Source organism: Chlorocebus sabaeus, chromosome 22, assembly GCF_047675955.1.
Source record: "Chlorocebus sabaeus isolate Y175 chromosome 22, mChlSab1.0.hap1, whole genome shotgun sequence".
Lineage (NCBI taxonomy): Eukaryota > Metazoa > Chordata > Mammalia > Primates > Cercopithecidae > Chlorocebus > Chlorocebus sabaeus.
The window spans coordinates 53486697-53505705 of NC_132925.1; the positions used below are offsets into that span (position 1 = coordinate 53486697).

Here is a 19009-nt window from a genome sequence, read left to right on the forward strand (position 1 = left end):
CTGACCTTCTAAGGAAGGACGGGAGGCCCAGCAGCACTGAGCCAGCAGAGCCCAGGGTTCAGCCTGATTCTGCCTGTGACTCACTTTGTGACCTCAGGAGAGTCCCTTCCCTCTGGGCAGCAGTTTCCCCTTCTGGAAAATGGAGAAGGTGGCTGAGCTGTTCCCTGAAGTTTCATGCAGTGGAACATTCTAGGGACCTGGAATTTCTGGTCGTCATCTTGGCAGCCTAAGAGTGGCTTCCTCTCCCTGCTTACTCGGGGACTGAGGAGTCTGGGGATGGAGAAGCTCCTGGGTTGCAGAGGGTGCCCTCACCTGGCTGTCAATGCCCAGCATCAGCAGCATGGAGAAGAAGAGGATGGCCCAGAGTGGGGAGATAGGCAGCTGGGTCACCGCCTCTGGGTATGCCAGGAATGCCAGCCCAGGGCCTGAACAGAGAAGGGCAAAAGACAAGAAAAATAAAAGATACTCAGCACCTACAGCCTTTCCAGCACATTGCCCATTTTCTAAGCCTTATTTCATTTCATCTTCAGAGTAACCTTTCAAGTGAGTGTTTTCAGCCCCTTTTTCCAGATGCAGAAAGAGGGTGGGGGATGAGGGGCCATAGTAATTGTGCCCAGAGACAAGAGGACCAGTGAGGAGCTGTGGCCATCATCTGGAGGGGGGAGAGCATGGCCTGGCCAGTGGTGGGGATAGTGCAGGTGCAGAGAGGCAACCAGATAGAGATGTGGGGGGCGGAGGGGCAGGTCCTGGTATCGGCTGGCTTGCAGGGTGAGGGAAGAATCCAGGATGATGCTGAGGTCTCCACCCTGGGCACTGGATGGTGAGACCCTTCTGTGATGGGGAGTATAGCGGAGGAGAAGCTTTGGAGCCTTGTTTGGCATGTGCTGCATTTGAGTATTTGGTGCAGGTGTCTAAAGAGATCAGGAAATCTTGGAATGAGAAGGAAAGAGATTGTAACCTCCTTGGGTCTGGCTCTGGATGGGGGTGGTGGAATGGCTGGGGAGTTGCAGAGAAATGAGATGGCGGTTGCCGTTGAAGGGGAGATTAGAACCGGAGCAGAGAATGCTCCTTTCACGGGACCAGCCCACTTCTTCAAGGGACCAGTTGTGTGGCCTCCATGAGCCTCAGGGGCCTCTGCCCTGCACACAGCGAGTTCCTCCCATTGACTGCTTGCCTGGCTGTGCAGAGAAGGGCTGTCTGGGGTTTTCCTTGGGCTCTGTGGCATTGATGACTGTGTGGTGAGCAGACTTGGCATGGCCTACTTGGTGAGAACATCTTTGGAGCTGAGACAAAAGCATGGATTTGGGGGTCTTTGTAGTATGGTGATTAACATATCTGAATTGAGCCAAAGTTTATACCCCCAAGGCAAGAGTGGATCTTCTCCCCAAAATGTCCAGGTTTGTGCTGGATGTGCCAGTATAGCCAAGAGACTAAGAGCCCAGGCTTGGGAGTCAGCCAGACCTGGGCTCCAACTCCAGATCTGCCACTTTCCAGCTTCATGCCCTTAGGAAGTGAGTCTCAGTTTCTCATCTATGAAATGGGTTAACAGTAGCATGTATCGCAAAGTGTTGAGAAGAATCACGGGTACAGTCCATGTAAAATGCTCAGTGCATTGCCTGGTACATAGGAAGTACTCAAGGCCAGTGAGCCACAGTGGTGGTGTTAATGGTGATGATGGCAAAGGCCAGCGTGGTTAGTGCCCCCACGCCAGGAGCCCGGCCCCACACAGTGTTGCACTGACCTGAGGCCGCCACGTCAGCAATGGACCTCTTGGTGACATGGGCCATGAAGCCCACAATGGAGAAGATGACGAATCCTGCGAACATGCTGGTGCATGAATTGATGCAGCAGACAATGATGGAGTCCCTGGAGAGAGGGAGGGGTGGGGTCAGGAGGGTGGGACTGGCAAACAGTGTAGCTGCTGGCTGTGGTTATGAAGGGGTGGCCCGGAGGAGGGAGCTGGGAACGGGGCTACACTTTGGGCCCCAGAAGCACAGGCCCTAAGAGCAAGCTAGGGGAGGGCAGAGCCAGAGGATCGGGGTCAGGAAAAGGGGACAACAGGAAAGTCTGTGTCTCCAGAAGGAGTGACACAAAGGACTGGCTCAGGGAGAGGTTAAGCTGAGAGTGGCCAAAGAGGGCCCTAACACATGAGTGTGGGGTGTGGACTCGAGGGGCTAGGCCAGGAATGAAGGGGCTCCCACAGCTGTCCTCTCCAACCTGTAGACGTTGTTGTGGAAAGAGTTGTAGCTCCCAAGAGCGATCAGGGACCCCAGGCCCAGCCCGTATGAGAAGAAGATCTGGGTCGCCGCATCCAGCCACACCTGTAGGCAGAATTATCAAAGACTGTCAATAGTAATCACCATAGCCACAGCTCACCAGGGCCTTTTCTATACGCCCACCGGCTCTCCCTGGCAACAAACCCGGTCTACAGTGAGGGTCAGAAAGATGTAAAAGCTTGTCTCAAAGCTGCTAAGTGGTGGCTCAGAATCCAGGCTGGGAGGAGCACTCACCTCAGAGTCGGACAGCTTGCGGAAGTTGGGTGTGATGTAGAAGAGGATGCCCTCCTTGGCTCCGGGCAGCGTCACTCCGCGGAAGAACAGGATGATCAGCATGATGTAGGGGTATGTGGCTGAGAAGTAGACCACCTGGGAGGAAAGTGGGTGACAGGTGACGCCTCCTCCTGTACACCCTTGCTTCCTCCTCCCCAATTTCCCCTACATCCATATCTGTTGTGGCTCTGGGATTGATTCCAGTTCTTCCACCTCCAGGAAGCCTTCCCAGATCCTTGCTCTCCTTGGCCAGTTTTCTGAAGCTCCTCCTTGGAGTCTGAGCCAACCAGCTCACATTGGGTTTTCCCCTTCCCCTGTTTCATCTTATTTTTTGACTTCTAAATTATCCAAGTAATGCATATGGTGACAGGAAAACTTTTTAATTACATATGCACACACACACATAAAATGAAAGTTCCCTTCACCAGCACCTAGAATGTAAGTTATGTGGGGGGTCAAGGCTTGCGTTGTTCACATCCCCATACCTAGAACAGTCCACCGTATATAGTAGACACTCAGTAATTGTCTGGCGAACACATAAATGCATGGATGTTCCTACTTTAATGCTCTTCTGAAACTCTCCTTTGCAGATGTAATCACATTTTCTTATAAAATGAGGTTCAAATTAGGTACTTGCCTTTCCGTGTAACATGTTTAGAATTAAAAAACAAAACACAATACATACAGGTTTGTTTCTCATTTTGTTTACTAAACATTGTTTTATTGCCTTATGAACAATTTGACATTTTAATTACACAAAACAGTCCCTCAGAAGGTCCTACCATTCTCTTTTAAAGTTTCCCCACTGTTACACGTTTAGGTTACATCCAATTTTATGTGACTCTAAATAATACCACATTAAATACCCCTGTATCTTCAGCTACAAAATTATTATACCATTCTTGGGAAAAATTTCTAGAGGTGGAGTTACTGAGTAAAAGGAATAAAGTCATCACAGGCTTTTGATCCATATTACCTTGTTGCCTTCAAGAAATGGAACTTCACCTGGTATTACAGAGAGTGTCTTCCTGTCACAAGACGAGCACTGGGTATCATCATTTAAACAATTATTTTTTGTCAAATTGATCATGATTATCTAAAATTGCATTTCTTTGCTCACTAGTGTGGAAGAGCAATGTTCAAGTTCGATGACCTTTGTATCTCAGAGTCTAATGTGAGCCTGTTTCCCGGTCAGCATGGACAATTCACCAGCTTAGCTTCACCTCCATGACTTGACCCTGAGATTCTGCAAGATTAAGGAAGGCAGCCACAATCCAAGAGAAAACCCATTGTACTTGGAGCTAGGAAAAGGGAATTCAAACGCATCTGTGTCACCCACGAGTTGTGTAACTTAGGGCCAATGTCGTATTTTCTCTTAGCTTCACTTTCTCTTGTCTGGAAACAGGCACGGTCACACCCACTGCTCAGAAAGGTCAGTCACATGAGGACACACTGCAGGCTTATTATATGTCGCCTCGGTCTCGTACTTCCCCTGCCTTCTGTGTTCAGCGTGAAGCCAGGCACATAGTAGGTATTCAATAAATGCTTGTGGATGGATTGGTTGACATCCTCAATATATGCAGTGAGGGGGCCCTACTCTCTGTCCCCAAGAAGTGGCCAGTCTCTTAATGTAGCAGGAACTCTAATTACCACTCCAAAATGATTATAATTAATACTATATGTAAGGCATATGCTAAGCATTCTACTCATCTCCCTCGGTCTTTGTGACAACCCTGTAAGGTACTGTTGTTGTGACCATTGAACAGATGAGGAGACTGAGGCTCAGAGAAGTGAATGGCTTGCTCAAGTGCACACAGCTAGAAGCTCAGGGACTGAGATTCAAACCCTTCCAAAGCCCATAAGCCCTATACTTTTCTGCCCCAAAAGTTAGACTGGGAGACACTTGTGCCCTCCTCTGGCGTCCTTAGTCCTAGGAATGGATCAGAGAGATTTTTACACCAGCCTTGGATTTGAGAACCCAGTGGGTCCAGAAGTTCCCACCAGATGGAACTAGGGCCGCTTTTCATCAGCTCTGCCAAGTGTGGAATTTGTTAAGGTTCTGCTTGGTTCGTTTCTGCTACTGCTTCTAGAACCTTGCATCCACTTCTTGGGTAGTTCTGACCTTCCTGCCTCCCGGCTTATTCAGTACAAATCTCTTCTCTGCCCTTGACTTGCCATAAGATCTGAGACAACACACTTGCCCTCTGGGTTCCCTTCAGGTCAAGGCCAGTGAGAGACTCTGCTCTATTCTGTCCCCAAGCTCCTGGGGTAGGGCTTGAAAGGGAAAAGAGGTGGAGTAAGGCCAGTTTTCCACCTCCCAGGTGTCCCTGGGCTGGACATCCCAGCTTGGCGTTTGCTCTGCACTTGCTGATAATAAAAACAAGAGCAATAACAACCCCCCTTGCTAGGTGCTGAGTGCTTGACAAAATCACCATCTCATCTGATTATCATAATAAACCAACAGATAAGTATAATCATGAGCCGAGAAGGAACTCAGTTTCCTTCTCTGTAAAACGGGGCTCATGATTATACTTATCTGTGAGGCAAAATGACTTGCCTGAGCTCACAGCTAGTAAATGGTGAGGTTGGGATCTGAAATCATGGACTGCTTAACACAGAGCCTGAGTCTTTAACCATTAACCTATTCATCTCTGTTGTTCCTCAAGGGTCAGGATGTGAAGTTGTCATCTCTGGAGCTTCTGCGCCTAGCACAAGGCTTGGTGCAGAGCAGATGCTCTGGGAAAGTTTGTTCAACAGTCCAGGAGCAACATTTGCCCTCTTGTTTTGAGTTGACTCTGTTGAGCCCAGTGGAATCCCATGGGAGTTGCTGTGAGCTTCCCACTGTGCTGCACGATTTCCTTTCATCCTCATAACCACCCTAGAAGGTAAGGTAATGTTATTATTCCCATTTTACAGTAAAAGAAACTGACACACAGAGTGATGAAGGGACCTTCTTAACTCAGGGTTAGATGGGACTCCTGGGAGTCGTGGGCAGAGCTTCCTTTGTAGACCTGTTCCTCTATCCAGTGCCCTCCTGTCCCCACTGTGCACATATATCCCTTACCTTTCCAGTCCAGCCGACACCCTTCCAGATACAGAAATACACAAGGATCCAGGCGATGGCCAGCGTGATGGCCAGTGGCCAGCGGATCTGACCTGGCTTATCCAGCCCATCTGTCATCTGATGCATGTTGCGCCTAGTCAAACAGTGGAGGGAGGAGAAAGTCACACAGAGCTGGTGGGAGCTGGAGTGATCAAGGGGTGCCCAGGGCATGGCCACAGACGATATCCCCGCCCTGGAACTGTGCTGACACCATCATCACCGTGATTCAAGAGGTAGCTGGGGACTGCGAGGCCCATTATACTGATCGGTAGAAAGTGCTGTTTGGTCAAGAGATCAAAGAGAACAGGACCTCCCAGGGCCTTAGTCAGCCACCACTACTGCTCATCTGGATGGCCCGGTGGCCTCCTAGTGGGACGCTGCCTTCAGTGTTCCTCTGTCCCCTCTCCAGCCCCAGAGAGCCTTCTAAATTGCAAGTCTGATCATGTCACTCCTTTGCTTACTGCAATGAATAGCACCCGCTTGTTCTCAGAATGAAGCCCAAACTCCCTGGCCAGGCTTTCAAGGCCCTTGCATCTCTCTCTCCTCTCAGCACTCGCTGCAGCCTGCTTGCCGGTGCCTAGCCTGACCTCATCTGCCTCCCAGCCTTCACACTGTTCCTCTCCAGCACCTGCCTGCCCTGCAGTTTTCTCCTCTAGATGCCACTCCCCATCTGGGCTGGTCCAGGGGCCTCCCTGAGGTCCCCGCAGCCCAGCCGCCTGTGCTTCTGTCCTCTCTGCATTGGCCACCTGGTGGTGCCATTGCCTGTCTGCATGTCCGTGCCTATCATCAGTTGGCACATAGTAGGAGCTCAAGAAGTGTTTACTGAATAAATGATTGAATGAAAAGTTCGAACGTGCCTGAGAGCGGCATGTGGGAGCTGCCGGAAAGCAGAACCCACCGGAGCAGAATTTGATTTTTATTTGTAAGGAAACAGTGTAACCACGGACATTGCACCATGAAGAGATCAGGCAACACTGATTCTGACACTGCCTGAGAACAGTTCCTCCTGGGAGCTTATCCAAGGTACTCTGGGACCTTCTAGACTGCTCCTGGATCCTTCAGAGCTGTCCAGCATGGATGCTTCCTTCATGCCAGAGAGATTTGGGCCCCAGCACCTCACTGTGTCACATCATGCCCCCCAACACACATCTCTACAAGGTACTCCCCTGAAGATACAATCAGTATGGCCTTCACTATGGCCAGAGTGTGTGTGCGTGTTTATTCCGAGTGACTCTAGGTTCGTAAGTAGATCGGGCCGGTTTTCAGGATGAATCAGGATATGGTCGACCTCTCCACGTGATTCTAATTGGCTGTGCTGGTTATTCCCCTCCATTTGCCTCTCTGATCCACTCTCCCCCTTGACCACTCTGTGCCAGGCCCCAGGATGCTGACTACTGTGGCTACATTATCTGGTCCCCTGCCCTCTGGCTTCTAGCTGAGTTCGATCACCAGGAGGCGCTGGCAGGAGATTAGAGGCAGAGATGTTGGGGAATGTATTGTCCCTGCTAGACCGTGGCTTTGTGGGTAGCTGGATTTCGCTATCAAAGGTCAGAGTTTGTGTGTCTTATGGCTCCATCTATGGTTCAACTCTTTCTGGGGAGAAAAGGCTTTCGGCATCCCTTGTGGCTGCCTTAGCCCTTGCCCTGCCACAGCTCGGCAAGTATAGTCATGTGTCACTTAACAACGGGGATATGTTCTGAGAAATGTGTTGTTAAGCAATTTTGTTGTTGTGTGCATATCATAGCGTGTACTTACACAAACCTAGATGGTGTAGCCTGCTATACTCCTACACCATATGGTGTGGCCTATTGCTCCTAGGCCACAAACCTATACAGCACATGACTGTACTGAATATTGTAGGCAACTGTAACACAATGTATTTCTGTACTAGACATGTCTAGATGTAGAAAAGGTAAAGCAAAATATGGTATTATAATCTTATGGGACCATCATTGTATATGTGGTCCGCTGATGACCAAAATGTCACGTGACGCATGACCGTAGCCCCTGGCTGACATTCCCCGTCCCTGCCATCCCCTGACGGCCCCATACTCACTCCCAGAACTCTACCACAGCGCTGGTCATGTTGGTGGTGTTGACCATGCTGTAGTTGGAGAAGCAGCGGTCCGTGTTCCAGGGGTTGTCGCACTGTTTCCACGGCAGTGTCTGCAAGGACACAGTCATGAGGACACATCCCACTGGGCTCCCAGGGGCTGGCATGAGAGGTCCCAGTGCACCCTGCCCACCCTCATGGTCCCCAAGCCTCCTCACACCTCCCTTTCCCAGCAGCTCTGGGAGGTAAGTAGCATTATGATCCCCATTTGACAGATCAGAGAGGGACAGTGACTTGCTTGAGAATACACAGCTACTAAGTGCCAGGGCTAAGATTTGAACCTCAACCCGTTCACTATGAAAACAGCCTTCCAAGCTGCAGCTGGGGCTACTTCCCCACCATGTGACCTTGGGCAAGAGATCTTGCCCATCTAACTCTCACTGCGACGACAGCAGCAAACACTTACAGGGCTTGGTCTCGGCCAGGCGCGATTCTAAGTTCCTTACACATATCTGCTCCTTAATCCTCACGAGAACCCTATGAGGTGGGTTTCACTTTGTTTTCTTTCATTTTTTAATTGTGATAAAATTATACGTAACATTTACCATCTTAACTGTTGGTGAGTGTACAGTTTAGAAGCATGAAGTATACCCATAATGTAGCTCCCTTAGCCCCGCCACACCTCTGCAAATATAGTCATGTGTCACTTAACAATGGGAATACATCGTGAGAAATGTGGTGCCTAACATTGTCAGCGTCCAGCTCCAGAACTTTTCTCGTTTTGCAAAACTGCAGCTCCACCCACTAAACAACAGCTCCTCATCCCCCTACTCACAGCCCCTGGCAACCATCATTCTACTTTCTGTCTCTATAAATTTGACTGCTCTAGGGAACCCATATCAGCAAGATCCTACAGTATTGTATTTTTGTGACTGGCTTATTTCACTTGACATCATATCCTCAAGGTTCATCCATGTTGAAGCACGTGCCAGAATTTCCTTCCTTTTAAAGGCTGAATTACATTCCATTGTATGTACAGACCACATTTTGCTTACCAATTCATTTATCAATGAACACTTGGCTTGCTTCTACCTTTTGGCTACTGTAAATAGTGCTGCTGTGAATAGGAGTGTACAAATATCTCTTTGAGAGCCTGCTTTTCATTCTTTAGGTATCTACTCAGAAGCAGAATTGCTGGATCATGTGGTAATTCTATGTTTAACTTTTTGAGGAACTAGGGCAGATTCTAATTTTATTTCCATTTTGTAAATGAGGGCACTGAGACTCAGAGAGGTTAAGTCTCTTTTCTGAAGTTGCACAGCTGGTATATAGTAGAGTCAGGATTTGAACCCAGGCTGTCTGTGTCCATATAAAATGGACTAACAATACACACTTTAGAGGGGTGTCATGAGGATTGGATGTGAGCCTACAAGGAGTGTCTGGCTCACAGGAGATGCTAAATTCATGAGGCTATGGCTGTTGTGGGGAGACCAAGGCCCACAAAAGACAAACCGAGTTCCCCACTCCTGGAGGAATGACCTTGTCAGCAGAGTGGTGGCCACGGCAGGCGGAGGGTGGGCTCTGGGTGTGGCTCCTGCTGGAGGGGGTGGCCAAAGGGACCACTCACCGTGGTGAAGGAATTGTACAGGTAGTAGATGGCCCAGGAGATGATGACGATGTAGTAGATATTCAGCCAGAATGACAGCACAGCAGCCGCAAGGCCCACGCCTGGGAGCAGAATACAGACACACATCCATTTAATACAGACTTAACATGAACTGTCCTGGCATGTTCCATGTCCTCTACAATCTTATCGATCTCAGAGAGAGGCATTACTGAGGACACTGAGGTTAAGAGAGAGGCAGTGACTTGCTGAAGGTCATGTACATCTGGCAAGCCAAGGGGCCAGGACTCATGTCTGGGGCCCAGTGCAGACTGGTGGCAGGCAGGGCTGGGGTCTCAGCTTGCCAGACGAGGTGGGGCCCAGGCCCTCAGTCAGTAAGCATGACTCACCATGTATCTACCTGGGTGCCTGTCAGGCACTGAGCACAAGGCAAAGCAAGTCACACCCAGCTCTCGCAGGGGAAATGAATGGGCTAACAGGACAGAACAGGCTGATGTGCGGGAGATTCTGGATTGGGCTTCTCCACCTCCACCTCCCTAGTTTCTGACCAGCACTGTCATCTGCCACCTGGCCCCTTGCAACAGCCCTCATTCTGCTCAGACATGCACCTGATGGACGGATATGTGATGTCAACCCTGGTCTGGGTAGACAGCTCCCTCTCTCCAGAGGGGCAGGGGTGTGTGTGGGCAGGGGCACCACCACCCAGGGCTCTGCTCTGCAGACTTACCCTTGAACATAGGAGCCAGCTTCCATACCCCCAGCCCCCCGATGGAGGTGTACTGGCCCAGGGAGCACTCCAGCAGGAAGAGTGGGACCCCCGCAAAGATGAGCGTCAGGAAGTAGGGGATCAGGAAGGCTCCTGCAGGGGAAAGAAGACAGAGCTCGTGGCCCCAAGACTTTCAAGACCTGCCCTTGTAGAGGGAGTGCCGTGGTTCTGGGTCCCCATCCAGGATTTCTCTATACCTGCCTCAAAAGTAGGACCCACAGCCAACTGCAGGCCCAAGGACAGCCTTATGTGAAATACATCCCATTTTTTGCAGGTGAGTAGATGAACTTCTTGGTATCATTAACAGAGGACAATCGTCCTTCAGGAATCTTTTGATAAAGGGATAAGAAACAAGAAATGGGGCCTGGTGCTCCCTCTGGAGTCTTTAGGGGGGCTTTTCTCCTACAGTTGCCCCAGAAAAATGCCTAAGCAGGATCCTTTTTGCAGGGTCCAGACCCAGCCAGGAGGTCTCCAGGCCAGCACCTACCCCCACCATTTTTCCCGCAGAGATAGGGGAACCTCCAGACGTTGCCCAGGCCGATGGCATAGCCCACACAGGACATGAGGAAGTCGAAGCGGCCCTTCCACGTGTCCCGGTCGGGGAGGTCTGCTGCCTTCTTCTGCACCTTGACCACCAAGGTTTTGGGCTTGTCATTGGCCACAGGGGCCTCGCTGACCTCGGTGGAGATCTGCCCATCAGCCACCTTGCTGCCGTTGGTCGCCATGTCTCGGAATTTGGACGCAGGGGTCCTGGCAGATGGACGTGCGATGTCAGCCCCGGTCCACGTGGACAGCAGTTTTGCGGCTCAAGGGCACCCTAGGAGGACAGGGGTAGGGTGACAGGCACAGAAAGAGAGTATGACCTTGGAGTTGCCTCACCCTTAAATGACAAAAACAAAATAACCCATGAACAAACTAGGGGCTTGAAAAGGCTCTCTATAAGCTCTTCCTCTCACCCACCCTCGCTCCTGGAGGAAGGAAGGTGACTTTTATTTCCAAAGACACAGCGATGGTTCCTGGCCTAGCTTCAACTCCGGCCATCTGTGTCCAACCCTCTGTTGTATGTCCTGCTCAGAGGAGAAATCTGAGGCCACCAAACTTCCAACATGAAATATTAAGTATTTAATCATAGAATCTTTAACTTTGCCTTCAAGGATGCAATTGGGAGCCTTGTCCCACTCTGCAGCCATACTAGCCATGGCCAGGGCGAGCAAGAAAGAAGTTCAACCTGTGGTTGAATGGGGAGAAAGGTGGCCCCACTATGGAGGGTCCCAGTGAAGACAACAGAGCCTAGGAGTTACAACCTCTGATCACAGTCCACTTTTATCACTTTTGAGCTGTATGACTTTAAGTACACTCAACCTCTGTGTGCCCCTATCTTTTAAAATGAGGAAGACACTGGTACATCTCTCACTGGGTTGCAGGAAGTCCTGAGTTTATACTTTTAACAAACTCTGCTAAAGGAGATTCTTATACTGGCAGCCCAGCCCTGGCCCTCAGCTAAGGACCACTGGTTTAGAGGACCTCTTTCAGCCTTCAGTCACCGCAAGATATTCTACTGACACCCTGAAGCCTTCTTACCTTTTTATTTCCAGGGGCAGCATGGGGTACAGTACAGTGGAGGAAACTGGGCTGAGACCAGTCCTGAGTTCAAATTTCCAGTCTGCCTTCCACCAGCTGAGTACTACTGCTCAGTACTACCACTCAATACTATTAAGTACTGATCTTGTTTGTGCTCAGTTTCCTCATGTATAAAATGGGGGCAATCCCCTCTGGCTTATAGAGTTGCATCAAAACTCAGCCGTAATCGCTGCAAGAGTGCTTTTCGTCAGCCTGGTTAAGAGGGAGAACTCCACTCATGGATGTTGTTACTGTGGCTGTTGATGTTACCTGATGGTCGTCGGGGGTGGGTCAGCTCCAGAAGGGCTCCTTCTGCCACTCTGGATGAGAGCCTGCAAAACAGAGAAGGGAAGGAGAGGAGGGATGGCGAAGCAGCGGTGGGCCAGGCAGGCAGCTCCTACAGAGGGCAGCGGGGGTGCAGGAAGCCTGCCAGGTCGTCCGGGCTGTGCGTGTGTCCCGCAGAGCATCCCCAGCCAGGGTGGCCGCAGCGAGTCCATGCAGCATGGCACTGGCCCTCGGGGTGCTGGGAACATGCAGGAGTGGGGCCTGCTGCCCTCGGGACAGCTGTGGGGGTGGGATGAGGGCAGCGTGGAGAAGACATTCCATAAATTTATCAGAGGAGAAGAGAAACCAACAGAGGGGCTGCTGAGACTTTTCTCCATCCTCCATCCAAACTCGTGGAAATGTTACAAAAAGGCCACGTAAGAACACGAGAAAGAGCACCTTGTTTTGGGGTGAGAAAGGCAGGTTTCCAGAGAGTTTATTTCGAATTATCCAATTTTTGCCGCCTCCCCCCAAATTTATTTTAAAAAAGGATATATCCAAAGATGACTACAATGCTTAGTTTATGAGTGACTTTTGTTTTCTTCTTTGTGCTTTTTTTTATTTCTATAATGTTCTACAAAAGTGATTTAAATTAATAATATCACACAAAATAAACTTATGGAACCCTCGGAACAACCAGAAAATGTGAAGCACCAGTCTGCGGACCCTCAGAGGCGGGAGCTGTGCCAAAGCAAGGTGCGGTGTGAACCTGGCCCTCCCCCGTGACCTCCACCCCGCAGCTTTGCCCAGTGGGGGCCCAGTCTGCTGTGGACTGGCCCTCCAGCCCTTCACATGCAGTCCCCATTACCAAACACCATCATCTCCTCCCAGAGTTCACGGAGAACCAGGCCATCTTCAGATCATCCAAACTTTCCTGCCACCCCTGCTCCTCGTTCTCAGGGATGGCCTGCTCACACAGGCTGGTCTTGGATGCCCATCTAGTTCCTGGCCTGGGCATGGCAATGTCAGAGAGAGCTCTGGACTCAGTAGGGTGCCTGCCTCCCCTCCTCGAGAATGGCAGGAAGTAAGAGGCGGCCGATTCTGTGGTCTACCAGGGAGTCTCGGGATAGGCAGGAGAGAGCAGCCTCAGTCATTAACTGTCCTAACAATGATGCCCTTGCCTGTCCCATGGTCTACTCTTGTGGGCTCCAGCTGCCATATTTGTTCAAAATGATCCAATTACCTTGGATCAAGACTGACCACCTGACCCAGGCTAGCCAATCAAATTCCTTCCCTGGAAATTTGGCATGGGACCCAGGAAGAGGGGCAGTTTTGCCAGTGACTTGGGAACTCTGGGGCAGCCATCCTCTGCCCATCTTGTACTCAGAGTGAGAGTTGGTCTGCTGAGGAAGGAGAGAACTAGAGATCAAAAGATAGAGTGTCTTGAAGCTCCTAGTTTGCAGTTCCAGGCTTTCTTCAGGCTGGTACTTGGATTTTACAAAATATTCCCATAGTCATGAAACAGATGTTTTGCTTACATTGGCTTGGGGGTTCCTGTTGCAATCTTAAATCTCTGCACCATCCTTCTGGTTCACCAGGAAGTTCAGTCCACGAGTTCTTCTCCATGACTATATTGAGCACCTCCTCATGCCAAGCCCTGAGCAATCAGAGATGGTGGCTGCTCTGAAGACCCCACCATAAAGAAGACATACATGTGATTTCCAATTTCTGGAATATGGGGATATGTATTCAGATTCAGCTAAATGCCTATAACTTCCCTAGGAAGAGCCACATGACTATATTTGGAGTTTTCCTTTTAGAAGATGTGGCACATATGAAGATAAACGAAGTAAAGCCATGAATTGATACAACTCAAACTTCTTTGAGGATTTAGGACTGAGAAGGCTCTTTACTTACACAGCGGCAAAGCCACCCTAGTGCTAAGTCAGACAGACCTTGGCTCCCTCCAACACCTGCTAATGCTGGGTGAGTTACTTCACCTCTCTGACCCTCATCTATAACATGGGAGGATAATAATACCTCCTTCAGAGGGTTATGGTGATGATTAAATGAGATCATGTGTATTAAGCGTGTACAACTATGCCTGGCATATAGTTAGGGTTTAGGAAATCTCAGTCATTGTTATCACTGCAATCGCCGCCATCTGAGTATGGATCCATTGTTCTTAATCTGGCATTCACAACTTCCCAGAAGGCTACAACAACAACAATAATAATACCGACTAACGTTTATTAAGGGTTTACTATTCAGGTCTTTCAGTGTCTTCAGCATTTTAAAAACTCCAATGGAAATCATCCTTTTAGTCCCCCTGGGGAATACCAGCTAACAGAAATGTCAAGTCTCTTGGCGTTGGGCTCTCTTTGTACCAAAGCAAAGAAGTCTAGCTCAGCACCTTGGGCCAGTCAGAAGCTGGGAGTGGTACATGTGTTTGTTAATACAAAAAATAATTATTCTGTAATAAAGTCTGGTAGTAAAAATAATCCCAAACATCTAGTCCATGGGAGGGAATTGATAAAGAGCCTCCTGCTAGTGAACGCGCCTGGGACCCAATGCTTAAATGGAGTGGTCCCAAGAAGCGTGCCTCACCCCGCACACCTGGGGAACAGTGCTTCGGCAGTTTTAATTCCTGGCACTTCCCTCTCCTATGAAAAATAACATGCAGAAAGCGCAGGTGTGTGTGAGTTCACGGCAGGGTAACTTGGCTGTCTTTCTAGAACATTTCTCTGAAGCAAAACCAACCTTTTTACAAGTTGTTACTTTTCCTTTCCTGAGACACACCCCTGTATTTTGTGGCTCTCTGGGATCATGTTGGAGGACAGCTCTGTGGGTCTGTAGTGGCAAGACCACACGTTTCTTCCACCTTGTCCTGAGTGCCAGTCTGTGATCAGCCTCCTCTACCGGCTGGTGGAGCAGGCAGAAGAAACACCTCTCACCTTCTCATGATCTGGGCATTTTTCCAAAGCCTTCTTCCAGCGTCTTCCCGTTCTTCTTCATCAGGTAACAACATTCCGGAGACCCAGAATCCGGCTCCACGTTCCTTCAGGTGCATACTATACCATGATTAACTTAATTCCACCAAAGCCATGTTCACAGGGCACTACTAATGTGAGACCACCAGTGACGACAGGTCAGGTCCTCTGTACTCGCTCACTAACACATTCATTCTGCAAGTATGTACTGAGCACATGCTGTGTGCTAAAACGACAATGCAGCCGTCTCTTCAAGCATTTTATATTCTGAACTACACCCTGGTTGCCAGAATCTGAATCAGTGAACTAACAGGTTCCAGCAGAAAGATTCATTTATGTAAATACTTAGTGAGGCCTCCTATGTGCGTGGAGCTGGGGTGGATACTCAGGGTGTGAGAATTTAGTAAGACAAGACACTTGCCCTTGTCAAGGTCATGGCCTAGAAGGAGAAATATTTCTGCCTATAGCTGATCATAATACCCTGTGATAGTGCTGCAAGAGGTGTAAGAACAAGACACGGTAGGCCTAGAAGAAACGCGTTAATACAGCCAGAGAACGTATCCTAGACGAGGGGTCACTTGAGCAGGGCTTTGAAGGTTGAATAAGTATTCATCAGGTTTAAAAAGAGAGAAAAGGTGTTCCAAGTGGAGGGAAACACGTGTACTAAAGTACAAAGTGTGAAACTAGGAAGGTCAGTATGTGAAGGGTCTTGGACACTGGGCTAAGGAACTTAGGGACTAGCTGCAGGGATGGGGCAGGGCTGATAATGGGATCAGATTAGTAAACCAGAAGATGACTCGCTCATGGGGCCTCTGGGAAGGATGGAATTAGTGAAAGATACTCCAGGCAGGAAGATGGAGAAATGTTCCCAGGATATCCCATCCTTCCTCAGTGTATGCTCTATGACCAAGTGTTAAAGCCATTTATAAAAATGGGGCCAAACCAAGCACAAAGAATTCCTCTGCCAATCTCTGAATGACAAGATGCTTTGTTAGGGAAAGAAAACATGTACAGTTTGGAAGCCCTACATCAGAAGTGGCAAAATGGGTCAAAACTGGCCCTTGGGCTTGTTTTATTTGGCCTGAGAAAAAAAAATTCAGTCTGAATTAGGAGCCAGAAATGGGACTTTCTGGGATACAGTATTTCAAACAGAGGGAGCAGCAAGTGCAAAAGCCCTGAGGCAGGAATGAGCCTGGCACCTTTGAAAGACACCAAGGTGGCCAAAGTGGCTGGAGTCCAGTGTGAGCAGTGTGAGAGGAAACGGATTCAGGAGGAGGTGTTGGGCAGGGGCCAGGTCACACACGTGTCAGAGGCCACAGCAAGAATTCAGGTTTCATTCTAAGTGGGATGGGAGGAAGTGGGGGGTTGCAGTGGTGGGGGAAGAGTCTCCCTCTGGTTGCCCAGAAGAGGCTGCATAGGGGCAAGGGGGAAGCAGGGAGACATGATCAGAGGCTGCCTGTCCAGAGAGATGACAGCGGCTTGCATGGGGGTCACTGGACCGGCAGAAGTTGGGGAAGTGGCACTGGCACCCACAATCTATTCTGGATGTGGCGCCCTTGGGCCGTGGGCCTTGCTGGATGATTGGCTGTGAGCAGCCCAGCCCTGGACCAGATGGCAGGCAAGGGGGAGGGGAGTGTGTGGAAGCCGCCTTGGACAATCTCCCTCTGTCCCACTGCATCAGAGGGACAGGCGGCTGCATGGAGTGGGGACCTAGGCAGAGACCAAGAGGTCAGGGCTGGAGTCTCAGGGCTGCCATTGTCCCAGGCCATGGCCCCACCATGGAGTGAGTGGGGAGCCCTGAAAAGCCAGGGAAGCAAGGGGGGGGGAGCAGTGGGTCTAGAAGTAGGACCTGCTCTTCCCCTCCCCCTACCCCACACCACTCCCTCCATGAGGCTGTGCTTGCTTTGCTTTGCTCTCGTTCTGTAATTACAGAAATTACAGAGGCTCGCTTCGACTGCAATCAATCTAGTTTGCCTTTATTTCTTTTTGAAACTCCGTGGTTCAAGAAAGAAATTAATATTGAGTTTGGCTTCATTCCAAGGGGAAACATAATACAGTTTATTCTCTGCCTTTGGGAAAAATGCTAGGCTCAATCCATTGGACAAGGCTTTATTGAGCATCTGTTGTGTACCCAGACTCATGCCAGCTCCTATCGAAGGAGAAGAGCTAGCATTTATTGAGCGCCTATTGTGTGCCAGGCATTTTGCAGGCACTATGTCATCCAGGAGTCATTCCAACTATGTAAGCCAGGGCTACTTCACCCATCTGACAGATAAGGAAACAGCCTTGCCAGCCTGGGGTCTCAAATTGCCCAGTGATTTCAGGGCCTTGCTTCTCAAAGTGCGGTTCTTCAAGAGACAGCATCAGCATCACCTGAGAGCCTGTCAGAAATGCAGAATCTTGGGCCCCACTCAAGACCTATGGAATGAGAAGCTGATTTTTAACCAGGTCCCATGATTTAGGCACATACGACAGCTTCAGAAGTTGTTAAGTTAGGGATGACCCAGATTATTTCATGGGACTTCGTTCAAATCTCTGTGCAATAGGGCTAGATATCTGGCTTGCTTGAGTCCTGATTTTCTCATCTGTAAATGTGGATTTCACAGAATTGCTCTGAGAATTGCATGATAATGCATGGAAAGAGGCCAGCCAAGGGCCTGGCACACAGGAAGTGTCAATAAATAGCAGCTTAGGCTGCCGCTCAAAGAGATGAATGGCCGCAAAAGTGCTTTGTAATTGAAAAATGTTATACAAATGTGAAGACCAATTAATACTGGATGATCAGGTACAGAAGGTTAGACGGAGGTTGGAATTGTGCAGGACAGCCGGTGCTGTGGGCAGCACTTGCCACGCACTGTCCTGGAGATCAGGGAAAGCTCCCTGGAGAATGTGCCCTGATGGAAAGGGAGCCGCCAGAGAGGGTCTCCAAGGCCCAGCATTTTAACAAGACCTCAGAGGCCAGCCAGGCCTGTGGTGGGATGCAGGCTACAGGAGAAATGAGCTGGTTGGGACAGCTTGGGGCCTAAATGGGAGGCCTCCATTCTTGGATCCTCAGCCCCATGCACAGTGGTGCTTAGGGCCAAGACACAACTGGCCTCCTTCCTGGTCCAGACTTGCTCCATGCCAAACCGGTGCACCTGGTCTACCATGGCATTCTATAGATGAAGAAAAAAACTCACCGAGGACTGGTGGTTGGCCCAAGGTCACACAGCATGAGAGTGGCCTGAACATTACAGACTCCCACCCAGCTCCCAGCCAGCCACATACTCTTACTCAAGAGACGAAGGAAAGCAGTTTCATGCCTTGGTATAAATCCCTCAGTTGCCTCAACGTACCTGAGAGGGAATTTGCAGAAGCAGGTGTCTTTGTCAGTAGTATTTATTGCATGCCTACTCTTTACAACATCCCACTGTGACTTTCAAGTAAGCTACTTATTTTCTCAAAGTTTTTGTTCTGGCCGGGCGCGGTGGCTCATGCCTGTAATCCTAGCACTTTGGGAGGCCAAGGCGGGTAGATCATGAGGTCAGGAGATTGAGACCATCCTGGCTAACACGGTGAAACCCTGTCTCTACTAAAAAATACAAAAAATTAGCCGGGCGTGGTGGCGGACTCGTGTAGTCCCAGCTACTCGGGAGGCTGAGGCAGGAGAATGGCGTGAACCTGGGAGGCGGAGCTTGCAGTGAGCTGAGATTGCGCCACTGCACTGCAGCCTGGGCGACAGAGTGAGACTTCGTCTCAAAAAAAAAAAAAGAGTTTTTGTTTCTTCATCAATAAAGGAGGTCAATAGTGACCACTTCCCACTCTGTGATGACTGGATTTGAATTTTCTAGCACTGTGCTCAGTTCAGGAGGTGCTAAATACACTGAAGCTAAAATGATCGTTTGTCCCATTTTGCAGATGATGGCACTAAGGCCCAGAGAGGTCAAATGACCTACCCAAAGTCACACAGGACTTGACCCAGGCCCTCTGACTTATAGTCTGGTGCTATTTGCTTGTCTAGGAAGTGCCTCCCAGGCACTGGCCTGTGTGAAATTCCTTGA

The 19009-nt window shown here is 49.7% G+C and overlaps 1 protein-coding gene across 1 annotated transcript in view; it reads right to left on the bottom strand.

Annotated features, from left to right (window-relative positions):
• SLC6A1 (solute carrier family 6 member 1) overlaps positions 1–19009 on the bottom strand; it is a 45275-nt gene that overhangs the window by 10281 nt on the left and 15985 nt on the right. Inside the window, exons 2-11 of the mRNA XM_007985234.3 lie at positions 11986–12047; positions 10583–10912; positions 10057–10188; positions 9333–9433; positions 7709–7818; positions 5614–5746; positions 2511–2645; positions 2218–2321; positions 1742–1866; positions 313–425 (exon numbers count right to left, since the gene is read on the bottom strand). Coding sequence (XP_007983425.1) covers positions 313–425; positions 1742–1866; positions 2218–2321; positions 2511–2645; positions 5614–5746; positions 7709–7818; positions 9333–9433; positions 10057–10188; positions 10583–10820 — 1191 coding nt within the window. The 5' untranslated portion in view covers positions 10821–10912; positions 11986–12047. The remainder of the gene's footprint in view (positions 1–312; positions 426–1741; positions 1867–2217; positions 2322–2510; positions 2646–5613; positions 5747–7708; positions 7819–9332; positions 9434–10056; positions 10189–10582; positions 10913–11985; positions 12048–19009) is intronic.